Source organism: Polistes dominula, unplaced genomic scaffold (assembly GCF_049000335.1).
Source record: "Polistes dominula isolate Pdom_NZ unplaced genomic scaffold, Pdom_raw_medaka contig_373, whole genome shotgun sequence".
Lineage (NCBI taxonomy): Eukaryota > Metazoa > Arthropoda > Insecta > Hymenoptera > Vespidae > Polistes > Polistes dominula.
In genome coordinates, this window is record NW_028300899.1 from 1,263,327 (window position 1) to 1,275,439 (window position 12,113).

Below are 12,113 nucleotides of genomic sequence, written 5' to 3' on the forward strand. Positions count from 1 at the left end.
TTATCGGCTACACTTTTTCATCTTGTTCTTTTTTAATTGTTTTTTTTTTTTTTTTTTTTTTTTTTACATTATTTCGTATCTTCTTTCGTCAAAGGATTTCCATTTCCTTTTTTTCTCTCTCTCACTCTGTCTGTCTCATTTTTTTTCTTTTTTTCTAGTTTAATTCATATGTACTACTTCGTTCTCATTTTCAACTTAATCCTTTAAAAGTACTATCAAGGATCTTACTGGAAATACGAGAACGTGATAATCGTTGGAAATAGATGAAAATTGTAGAGTCGCTAAATTTTTTTTTTTTTTTTAAAGAAGAAAAAGAAGAAGAAGAAAAATAATTTTAAAGTTCGTGAATGTAACGGGAAAACGTTTAACGATGAAATTTCGTCAGAATTAGTAGAAATACTCAATGTATAAGTATACGTATATCGAAGTATATATTCGTTTAACCAATAATATTTCTGTTCTAACTACACTACAAAGGATTAAAAAGATCAACGTTGTTATAATCTATGCACTTCTATTTATATATATATATTTCGAAAAGTAGTGAGGTTTTTTCCGAAAAGTAGTGAGATTTCCGAAAAGTCCGTAGGGTATTTTAATCTCCCATTCTAAAGATGTTTTCACTACTAAAAAAAACAAACAAACAAACAAGCCAAGAAATTCGTATAATAATAACCCCGCCTACTTATAAATAATTTCTTGCATAAATTGTTGCGAGTAAAAAAGACATTTCGTTTCGGATGACATTTTGTGAATCCTTTCTTGGGGAGAACAACGGAAACAAGAAGGTAAGAGTAAGTGGACCGAAATTGGTGCTTGGATGCGAGACCAAAGTAGCGGTGGTGTAAGAAAGGATGAACGAGAAACGTGGCTTATCTCAAACTCGACACGCGCTAAGTGCTTCTACTACTGCTTTTACCTACAAGAAGAAGTCGCACAGGTTGAGGAAGGGGAGGAAGTGAAAGAGGAAGAGGAAGAGGAAGAGGAAGAGGAAGAGGAAGAGGAAGAAGACGACTATGAAGATGGACAAAGTCGAGCACTACTTTGACATGGTCGAGGTCTTTTCCCTTTTCCCTTACGATTTACTGTTGTTGGTACATTCGTTGAATGCAAAACGTGCACGAAACTAATTAAAGTTAGCGGTTTTATTACTGCAATACTATTTCCTAGAATATTTCAAAACCTAATTGTCGTCTAACACTATTTGTTCTTTAATCGAATGATATATTTATTGCTAGCTATTGTTACTGTTTTTCTTTTTTTATTTCATTTTATTTTATTTTATTTTATTTCTATTATGTTTTGTGAGACAATTTATTTATTGTGTGTTTTTTTTTTCTGAGGATTATAGCAAATACTAATTTAAAGTGAATTTATATTTCGTACTATTAAATGCGGATAATTGAATAATTTATATTTTTGCTATTAAATGAAATATTTGTAATTACATCAATTATATATATTTTATCGCATTAAATGTAATTAAAAGTGGTGTAAGAGGGGTGGCGTAAGAAATAGCGTACTCGTTTATTAAAACGGAATGACAAAAGGTTCGAGTTGTATGCATACGCGAATGAAATATAATTAAATACAATACAAAGAGAAGGTTTTGCTAAATTTTGATCAAATATTTTTTTGTCCATACAAATTTTCTTCCTATAGTCATCACAATTCTTCAATTTCTTTGAGATAAAATCTTCTTTTCTTGGTAAAACCGACATTAATCTCGTTCTTCGATGATCGATCAAAAACATCGTCTTCGGGAAGAAGAATGCCAGACGGAAAATGGTAGATGTCTGCCTTGATTCTATCGCGTTTGTTTAGACTGCGATGATTCGATAGTTTAGACGGGGTCCACCGTGTATAGGATGCGAGGTGATTTATCTCGTGGTCGATGCTTCTTCTCTTCTTTCTTTACTATAATGTTTTTTTTTCATCTTCCTCTTCCCTCTTCTTCTTTTTCTTTCCTTTCTTTTTCTTGCTTTTTTCGTTGCTTTTCTATTACAAGTTTCCTTACTTACTTTATCCTTTTGTTTCGTATTTTCTTATGTATTATGTTATGTATGTTAATATAAGTTTGACTATTATCGCAGGTAGAGACCACGTATATTTTTTTATCTTTTTTTTTTTTTTTTCTAACAGTAAGGTTAAATGTACAAACTAGGAACAAAACGAAAGGTTTACTCAACGTGATAAGTGACATAAACTCTCTTGGGGATTCATCGTTCTCTTGTTAAACTATTAAACGTTGATACTTACAGATACACACATATTTTAGAAGTTGTTGCAATTATAAATTCTCTCTTGACCGATTAAAGCTTCGTAATCACGAGCGCTAATTTTCCCTGCCTCGTTAGAATTGGACTGGTTGGTTGGTTGGTTGGTTGGTTGGTTGGTTGGTTGGTTAGTTAGTCAACTCTCTATAAACGACAAAGTCTCATATATTAGTGTGAAAAGAGCGAGTGTGTATGCATGTATGTAGAAATATTTATGTAACGTATGTCAGTGTAGGGAAATTGAGAGAACGAGTGGGAGGGAGGGAGGGTGGGAGGGAGGGAGAGAATTTCTGTCTCTAGGGTCGAGAATTTTTAATTTCGACAATAACACACACGAATACATTTCTACATAAAAAAAAAAAAAAGAATAAATTTTTCTTTGTAATATAAATAAAGAAGAAATTTTGTATTTTATTTTATTTTACGACGAAATTGGGTAATTTATTAATCGATTAGAAAATTGAGTTTAAATTGTTTAATGTTAAAAATTGTAGATAATAATGAGGGAATGTTTAATTAATAATGTTTTTTTTTCTCTATGTAAAATGTTATTTTTTAAATGGTCCTATTAATAATGAAATTATTAGGGACTACTTTTGTTAAATAAAATCGTACAGGTATTGACAATATAAATATTAATGATTAATTTTGATGAAGAGTTAATAAATGATTTAGAAAATTTAGAAGTTCTCGAAAAAAAAAAAAAGAAAATATAGAGAAAGTGACAGATCTAGATAGACATGAAAGTGATCGTCGATGATCAAGAATTGATGAGAAGAATTTGATGATATTAGAGAACAGAAAAATTCGAAGAGGGAGAGTGTGTGTGTGTGTGAGAGAGAGAGAGAGAAGATCTATTAATTAATTTCTCCGGACGTCTCAATCGTACTTGGTTGAAGGTGAGATGGTATGATGTTCGACATGCGATTGGCAGAATTTCAAGAGGAATAATATTATAGAATAGAAAGGGGATGAAGGGTTTTAGATCTAACGAAATGTAGTCGTACTTTGAAACGAACGAACGAACGAAAGAAAGAATAATCAACGAATTTCTACACGACACGATTCAACTTTGAAACCGAAAAGTCGACCCCTCCCCCATCCCGTATCGAAGACATTTTGTACGAATAAAATGTCCTTGTTCTCATCCTAACTCGTTGAATTTAAATGAACCTAATAAATCTTTTCGTATATTACTTGTTATACTTGTTATTCGAATGATAAATCCTTTAAATCACGAAATTGTCGAGTCTATCTAGATTTTGGTAAAATCCTATATCTTACTTGCTTATGTTTGCGAGAAATAAGGTACAATTTACTTACGTTAGTTGTTTGTTGGATAAAAATTGCGTTGTTACTGCTGTTTGTAAAGATTTTACAACGGTTGAATAATATTAGGACTGGGGAATGGTAAAGTTGGATCAATATCTGATGTTTGCTTTTCATTCGTCAATTTGAACTTGCATCGTATCGTCAGGATTACGTGTTATTCATTCTTTCGTATGAGTGATAACATGTTAACATTCGTTAAATGTCACTAAACGCAATTACGATTAACTTTACAATTAGTATGTATTATATCGTATGTATGTGAAAAAAAAAAATACGATAAAAAACGAAATAGTGAAATAAGAGAAACAAAAGCGTAGATACATATATTCAAAGAAAATTATCTTAACGAATTAGTTTAATTATAGAAAAAAAAAAAAACTTAGAATATATAATACATAGATAAAAGTCAGTAATTCAAACAATATTTTAATTGTTGGGATATTATAAACAAAATTGAGACAACAATTATTGGCTAAACAATTTGAATTAATTAATTGAATTTAATTTGTTATACATAAAATATTTGAATAAATATTTACATGAAATATTAACACAGAAATAGAGACAAATTGATCAAAATAAAATTAACGAATTTAATCAATGCATTTTCAAATAATCAGTAAAAAAAAAGGACGATTTTTTTATTTTAATTAAACAATTGTTCGTCCATAGATTCGGAATGATTTTTTGATCGCTGTTAATGGCCGAGTAATCCGCTTAGAAAAAAAAAAAAAATAAATAAATAATAAAGAAAGAAAGAAAAAAAAAAGGAAACTTTTTAACGAGGTTCTTTATTGTTATGGAGTCGATTCTCTTTTTCTCCAGCATCCTATGAATACTATTCTTAGTGGGATAACTCCTAGCATAATATGAAATGCAAAACCTAAATGAACGTTCGTTAGACTTGTATTATTATCATCGGCGATTATTAATTTATTTTTGAAGACGATTATTACAGCGATAACACTCCTCTTACTATCATTGTCGATCGTTACGTTGATTTATGAAGAGAAATCAAAAGAAAAATCACAAGACGAAAGCAACAACAACAAAATAAGTGAGAAAAGCAACGAAAAACTTTGCCCCATTTTTTCTTTTTTTTACAGTACACAGTTAGATAACAATCATGATTTAATATTCAGTGATTAAACGAACCTTTTACGAGCCTCTTGTGTTCATCTTAGACTATCGCATTCTTTCATTTTTATTACTTGAATTTGGAAAAGTTTTAGTTTTTATCAGCTAGTCCACTTTGAGATCATACCGGTGACCTTTGTTATATATATATATGGTAATAATATTATAATAAATAAACCCTACAAAATTATTTTACTCTTGAAACTGTGCATTTGATGACTTATTTTCTCGAAACTTAGTTTTTTTGAAAGTTTCACACTTCTAACACGTGTGATCTACACACATGTTGTTTTTTTTCTTGCAACATTCGTTCAGTTCTCGTGTGAAACACGAGTTATAATTGTAATGTGTGATTTGCAACGTTCTTATGGTTCCGATTAAATTATCCATATGTATGATCGAGAAATTGTAGGGTCTGCCTGATATCTCCTGATAAGACTATATAGGTGATTGTAATAATCGATTTATCCAAGTGTCCTCGACAAGTGTCGGTAACGAGTGGGGTATCATTTTAAAAACGAACAGGTTCATTTATTCTTTCATTTCCATGTACGTTCGTTCATTTGATTTATTTCAATATCGTTAACGTTTGAGAATCCCTTTTTTTTTTAAAAAGGATTCAATTTCTTGTTTGTTTGTTTGTTTGTTTGTTTTCTGCTTACGACAAATTTTCTTTGATTTCACACTCGATAGATCGAATTAAACGATTATGGGTTTATGGGTAATAATAATAAGCTATAACTATACGTAAAATATCAGAAACTTCTTCTACGTATATCAAGAAGATCGGTATTTCGATGAGAGTTTTAGTGATCGTTCGAGGAAACTCGTAACTGACCGCCATGAAAGTAAACGTAGGAAGTCGCCACACTATTCGTATGGTTTCTCACCTAAAAATAGGCTCTCTATGCTTGAACACTTGCTCAGTAAATTCAAACTCTCTTTCTCATATATATATATATATGTATACAATAAAATGAATCATAGTGAGTATGTATTAGGTATAGAAATTAATTCGATGCTAATTTAAAGTATATTTATATATATATATATATTTTTTAAATAATATATTTATAATAATAAAATAATATTATAAAATTATTTTATTTATATTTATATATAATTTATACACGTAAACGATTAATATATTTTTGTAATACAATTTTTTTGCTTTCAAATGCGTACATACAAAATCCGTACAAATATCAATTATTTCAAATTTACGATGAAAATGGATTGCGAATACTCTTGTGACTCATTATATATCTATCTATCTATATATATATATATATGTATGTATGTATTTGTAACAATGTAAAAGTAAAATTTTCAAAGTGCATCTAATTTTGAAATAATATTCAGAAACGTGTAAATGATCGAATACGCATGATTTCCACTTTGGCGGAAAGTAAAATAACGTGTAGTTGATAAATGACTAATCGTAATAGAAAGAAAGAGTGAAATAGAACGAAAGAGATTGAGAAAGAAAGAGAGAGAGAGAGAGAGAGAGAGAGAGAGAGAGACTATCCTTTATTCTCTCCTTTAAAATTTCCCACAAAAGCGTGAAAGGAAGACAGGAAATCGAAGGGAAAGTTTTGGCATTGGTCCAAAACGTAGGACCGCAAGCAGAATCATCGGACTTTCCGCGTTTCATATCCATGAAACGTTTTAATTCAAATTATATGTAAATTCGACCGCAACCCACCCCCATATTCACCTCCTCCCTTTCCTCTCTTCACCACTTCCACTACACTTCTCTCTTTCTTTCACACACCGTTAATTATAGCTCAACCATGTAGAACTTTACGAACTCTACCCTTTTGTGGAGATATGTTTGACGTGCATTTAAATACTTCATTCCGATAGTATGTTTCCACCTGTACACCTGAACTATACGTGTATTTATATATGTGTATATGTATATGAACGAATTACTTTGAATATATATATGTGTGTGTCTGTGTCTATGTGTTTTTCCAAAGTACCTCGAAAGAGATAATTTAACGAGAACGATTGTAGTAGCATTTTCGTAAGAACGATATCTTATTCAGAAAATAATTTGATGTCTTACAAATATTCGAGTTTTCTTTTAATTTAGTTTATTGTTTTATTTATTTATTTATTAAACTAGGGCAAATGATGATTTGATGATTTTATATATTTCTTATAGAGAAATATGCGATACCTTGTATAGATATTTGTTTTGTTTTTTGTTTGTTTTTTCTTTTTTTTGTTTACATATCTTTCCTCTAGAGAAAACATAAAAAAGAACTGGTTCGCGAGTAGAGTTATCATCCCTCTCCTCTCCTCTCCTCTCTCTTTCTCTCTCTCTCTGTAAGAGTTAAACTTAAAACTAAATATTACTACTACTACTACTATTACTATTATTATTATTACTACTACCAACATAGAAAGCTACCGATCGTCCGAGTTACGTGATTTATGATCGGCAATAGAAAAAGGAATCAATTTTTCTTTTTGCTTACCGAAATAAAATACTCTTTTTATTACCAGAACTCGGCGCGTTCCCAATCGCAAATATTTACACGATGAAGGGGATGAACGGGGAAAGAAGGATAAGGATGAGGATGAAGTCACAGGGATTATATACCTTTGGAATAAGAGTAACGACAGAATGCTGCTACTCTCTTCCTTTCTTGTTATTTTTTCTCTTTTGTTAAAATAATCGATGAAAGTGTTATTAGTCGTTGTCGTTGACGTAATAAAAACAGTCGCTAAGTGTCCGTGTTAGAAAAAAGTAGAAATAAATTTATATCGATAGTTTATGATGATAGTTCAAATAATAATGATTGATTTGTTATTATGTACATTTTAATACAGTACAATAATCTGTGTCATCAAATTCATATCGTTAGGGGTGAATTCAGGGAAAAACGTGATGATATTTTGTAAAGAAAAAAAAATAATGTAATACCTTTGGAGTAACCTAAGTGGATTTTTATTTATCGAAAAATAATTGTAACGCATTATATATTATTATTATTATTATTATTTTTTTTTTTTTTTTTTATCAAGAAATGAGAATTTTTCGTTTGAGTTGTCTTTTCATCGATAAAAAAAAATCTGCCCCTATATATATTTTTAATTACAGTCAGACACGTATCAGTAATCCTGGCAATTAGTTTTTCAAGCGTTTTTAATTAAATATTTTTCTGCGCTTTTTTTTCTCTGAATGTTTTTACAGTTTGAATAAACATTCGGTTTATTTGTAACATTAAATTTCAAAATCACGTGTAAAAATTATAAGAAAATCTTATGAACATAGGATTTTGAAAAAAAAAGTCGTTCAATGTGTTAATATTTAATGTAACAATAATGAATCATTTGACAATTCATCGATTTGTTCGATTTTTATGGAAATCAGCGAATAATAGATATACGTCGACATTAACAAAGGTTTTCGGTTTGGTGTAATGACAGAAAGAGAGAGAGAGAGAGAGAGAGAGAGAGAGAAAAAGATAATAACGAGAATGAAATTTCACGTTTTCTCTTCAGCCTAGCATTTTGATGAAGTCTTCATGTCCAATGTTTCATTCAACCTCTAGGATCTCTCCCTTTTCTTAGCTATCTTATGAAGGATCAGACTAGTCTTTCGTAGAGCAACTCTCACCGACCTCAAATATAATCCAGCTTGCACCGGGCTCGACCAAAACCACCACCAGTTTTCCCTCTGATGAAGCTGTTACCAAAGTTATCTTCATTGTTAATACCTCGACGTGATCTTCTTTCTCACAATCGTAATTAACTTTGTTTTTCTTTTATTATTACTAAATTATCTTTAACAAATACCCATTACAGATTATAATACGTATGACATCGTTTTTGTATATCCGACCAAATTACTTGTATCTTTTTTTATACCTTTTTTGTCGTTTTTTTCTCTCTCTTTACTTTTGTCATCTTCTTTTCCTCTAATCTCGAGATCATGTTATAAATAAAAATAAATTAAATAAATCTAGATAAAATACATCATATTAGTAATATAAACAGGAACAATACCATCAAATAATATTCTTATTACATTTTATTGAGATTTCGAGTTTTTTTTATAGTGAATGATAATTTTTTATTTGACACGACGGAGTATTCACGTTACACAGTAAAATATCTTCTTTAGATCAAATTAATATTTATATATATATATATATATATATATATATATATATATATATATATATATATATATATATATATACTATATTTTCTTTATATTTATTTGTTGATTAGTACAGTCTCACTATTTATTTCACTTGTAGATATTTCACGTTTACTTTGATCACGACTTGGCTTCAATTCTGAAAACTATGAATGCAGTTACAGAGGTGTGTTTATATGTATTTCAAAAAGATTTTATAGACTACGTACAATTTCGAGATAGAGTTTCGACTTGCTGACCCTCTTCTTATATGTCTTGTCAGTTTCTCAATTTTCTACAAGAGATTACTTCCTCTAACTTTCTTGAAAGATACAATCAACATATATATTATATATTATATATATATATATATATATATATATATATATATAATATTCGAGCATCGTGAACCGTGCAAACTTTTCTTCTAACGATACCCTCGAGGAGTTTAGGAAAAAGATTGTAAGACAAGGTATTCGTTAATGCGAAGAACTCTCATGCAATGTTTTCAACAAGAATGAAAGGTTTTCCCACTTTTCCATGCCACTGGCATCGTTTTCGGTTCAACCCTCGGCCAGGACAACGCTATTGATTTTTCGTTTAAGTGCTATCCCAAAAAATTCGTTTATTTTTAAATATCCTTCGAATCATATCTTTTACAATAAAGAGTTATAGAAAGAAAGGAAAAATAGAAGAGAGAGAGGAAGAGAGAGAGAGAGAGAGAGAGATAGATGAGATTATTGACAGTATGTTGTTTTATTATTTCTCTTTTTTACTATTTTCATTTATGATCATTGAACGAATGAACGTATATTGTTTTTATTCGCATCGATGCATTTTTCTTCGGTAATGATTTTTTTTTTTTTTTTTTTTGGAGATATTTCAAATTGAACGAGTGTAAAGTGAATTTTATTTATCAATTTTTTGTGTTTTTTTTTTACGGTTATCAAAATGTTAATATTTTTCTATAATATATATTATTGATTTTAAAATCAAACGGTTAAGCAGATATCGAATGAAAACTTATTATTAATTATTTTATTTCTATGAAAATTCGATAGAAAATAATAAAACAAGATTAGAAATATTTTCGTATTCAAATTATATTGCAATTTAAAAGAATAATTATAGTAAAATAATATCCATATCAAAAATTCATAGTAATTAGCAGGATTATGAATATTTTCTTATGCAAATTATATCACAAGTTAAAAATACAATTAACTATCAATGAATCACGATAAACAATATATCATCATTAATAATTTTCCTCGATAAAAAATAAATTGCAAATTACAAGCATAATTAAAAAATAATACTTATCTTAAAATAATATACATATATATATATATATGTATATAATGTATTAATAGACAGGATTATGAATATTTATCGTATCAAAATTATATCGTAAGTTATAACACAAACACTGAGAAGAAAATAAATACGTATGTATCTAAAATTAAAATGTATTATTATTCATCAGACGTGATTATTATCATGATTGTTTTAAATAAATCAAATCTTTTGACAAAAGATATTGTTTATCGATAGAAGACGGTCGTCAAGTCAACTATTGGAAGGATTATAGTTAGAAGGTATCTAAAACAAACGATTTCGATTGGCAAGCTTTCGAAAAGAGAAATCCTCTGATCCGTTCGTGTTTTAGGAGAAAATCAAGGCATGACCTTGCAACAAGATTGCTTTAGCTCTGGAGCTAAATATAGTTAGCTTAATGGAATTGAGATAAATTCAACGAGTTGGCAAACATCATTGAATTCGAATCGTCCACGTGGCGGGGCATAGGCTGATCATTGATTTCATACTTCATAGGTAATAGATAAGGACATTATAAGTGTCCAAAATATTACTACTAGAATTAGGGATAAACTCTAGGAGATACATAATACATATTAAACTTTTTCATTTCTTAGATATAGGATGCTAATAATATGTAAAGTAAGTGGATACATCAATATTTTCATACGTAACTAATGAAATCATTCTAATATTAGAAGTTCAACGCGTTCGTCAACATTCAACGAGCCATCTTGTTAAAGAGAAATAAATTCAAGTGTTGTAATAAAAATTGGATGTAAGTAAGGACAAAAAAAAAAAGACATACCATTTATTATTTTGCATTTAAGTATCGACGTTTCTACTTCAAAAATGTTCTGTAATATAATTTAAAGAATAATATTGTTTTTTTTTTTTTATCGGCTTTGCGAGTAATACCGTTCGAGTTTATCTCGTTGATCGTACAATTCAAATTAACGAGATTCGTATATATATATATATATATATATATATATATATATATATATGTTTATGTGTGTGTGTATGTAAGAGAGGATGTTACGCTTGTTATCTCTGTTACGCGTAAATTTGTTAAATTCTCTCTTAATATATTCCGATTTATCTTGTAAACAGGAGATAGAAAGATAGAGAAGATGGATAAATAGATAGAAATAAAGAGATAGAAGGAGTGCGAAAAGAGAGAAGTTGTGCGTTTGTAATATTTGCACCAAGTGGCAAAGGATGTTTCAGTAAATAATTTAATGTATAAAACGTATAAACACGTTTGTGTGTGTGCAAATGGTTTATTAATACGGTCCAGTAATTTTCTTTCCTTTGATCTCTTTCTGTGTGTCTCTCTCTCTCTCTCTCTCTCTCTCTCTATTTCTCATATTCAATAGCTCATTAACGTGTTTCAAGATGGAAATATATTCACACATGCATATACTCGTTATCTAATTATTGTTTCAATCTAGATACATGATATTTCATTGAATTATTATTATTATTTTTTTTTTCGTTTCAGTTTTCAGCCCAGGGAGATTATGACAGGAACATACCGAAGATCGGTGAGTACAGGTAGAGTGCAATATTTTCTTTTCTTTTTTCCCCCTCCCCTTTTTTTCCCCACGTTTTTCCCATGTCGTCATGCAAATAAGCTTTTCATTTTTTTTTTTTTTTTAATCATATATCTTTTCATTTAATATACACGTTTTTCTAGTCTTCCACCATTCCATATATATGGTACTTAAAGTTCATCGTAGTTTTTTTTTGTTTTTTCAGTTATAGCCAACTTATTCTCGTAAAATCATAAATACATAGTCTATGTATTATACATACACAAATAGCTATAGCTATATATATATATATATATATTAGTATATTAAAAATAAGCTTTTACAATTTTGTTATCTTAC

The 12,113-nt window shown here is 29.2% G+C and overlaps 1 protein-coding gene across 5 annotated transcripts in view; it reads left to right on the plus strand.

The window, feature by feature from the left end:
* The first annotated feature begins 1,041 nt into the window (after positions 1-1,041).
* Positions 1,042-12,113, plus strand: part of Trpgamma (Transient receptor potential cation channel gamma) — a 68,265-nt gene continuing 57,193 nt past the window's right edge. For all 5 annotated transcript variants that reach the window (XM_089177993.1, XM_089177994.1, XM_089177996.1 and 2 more), the window contains exons 1-2: positions 1,042-1,058; positions 11,723-11,765. In XM_089177993.1, the coding sequence (XP_089034119.1) occupies positions 1,050-1,058; positions 11,723-11,765 (52 nt within the window). In that variant the 5' untranslated portion in view covers positions 1,042-1,049. The remainder of the gene's footprint in view (positions 1,059-11,722; positions 11,766-12,113) is intronic.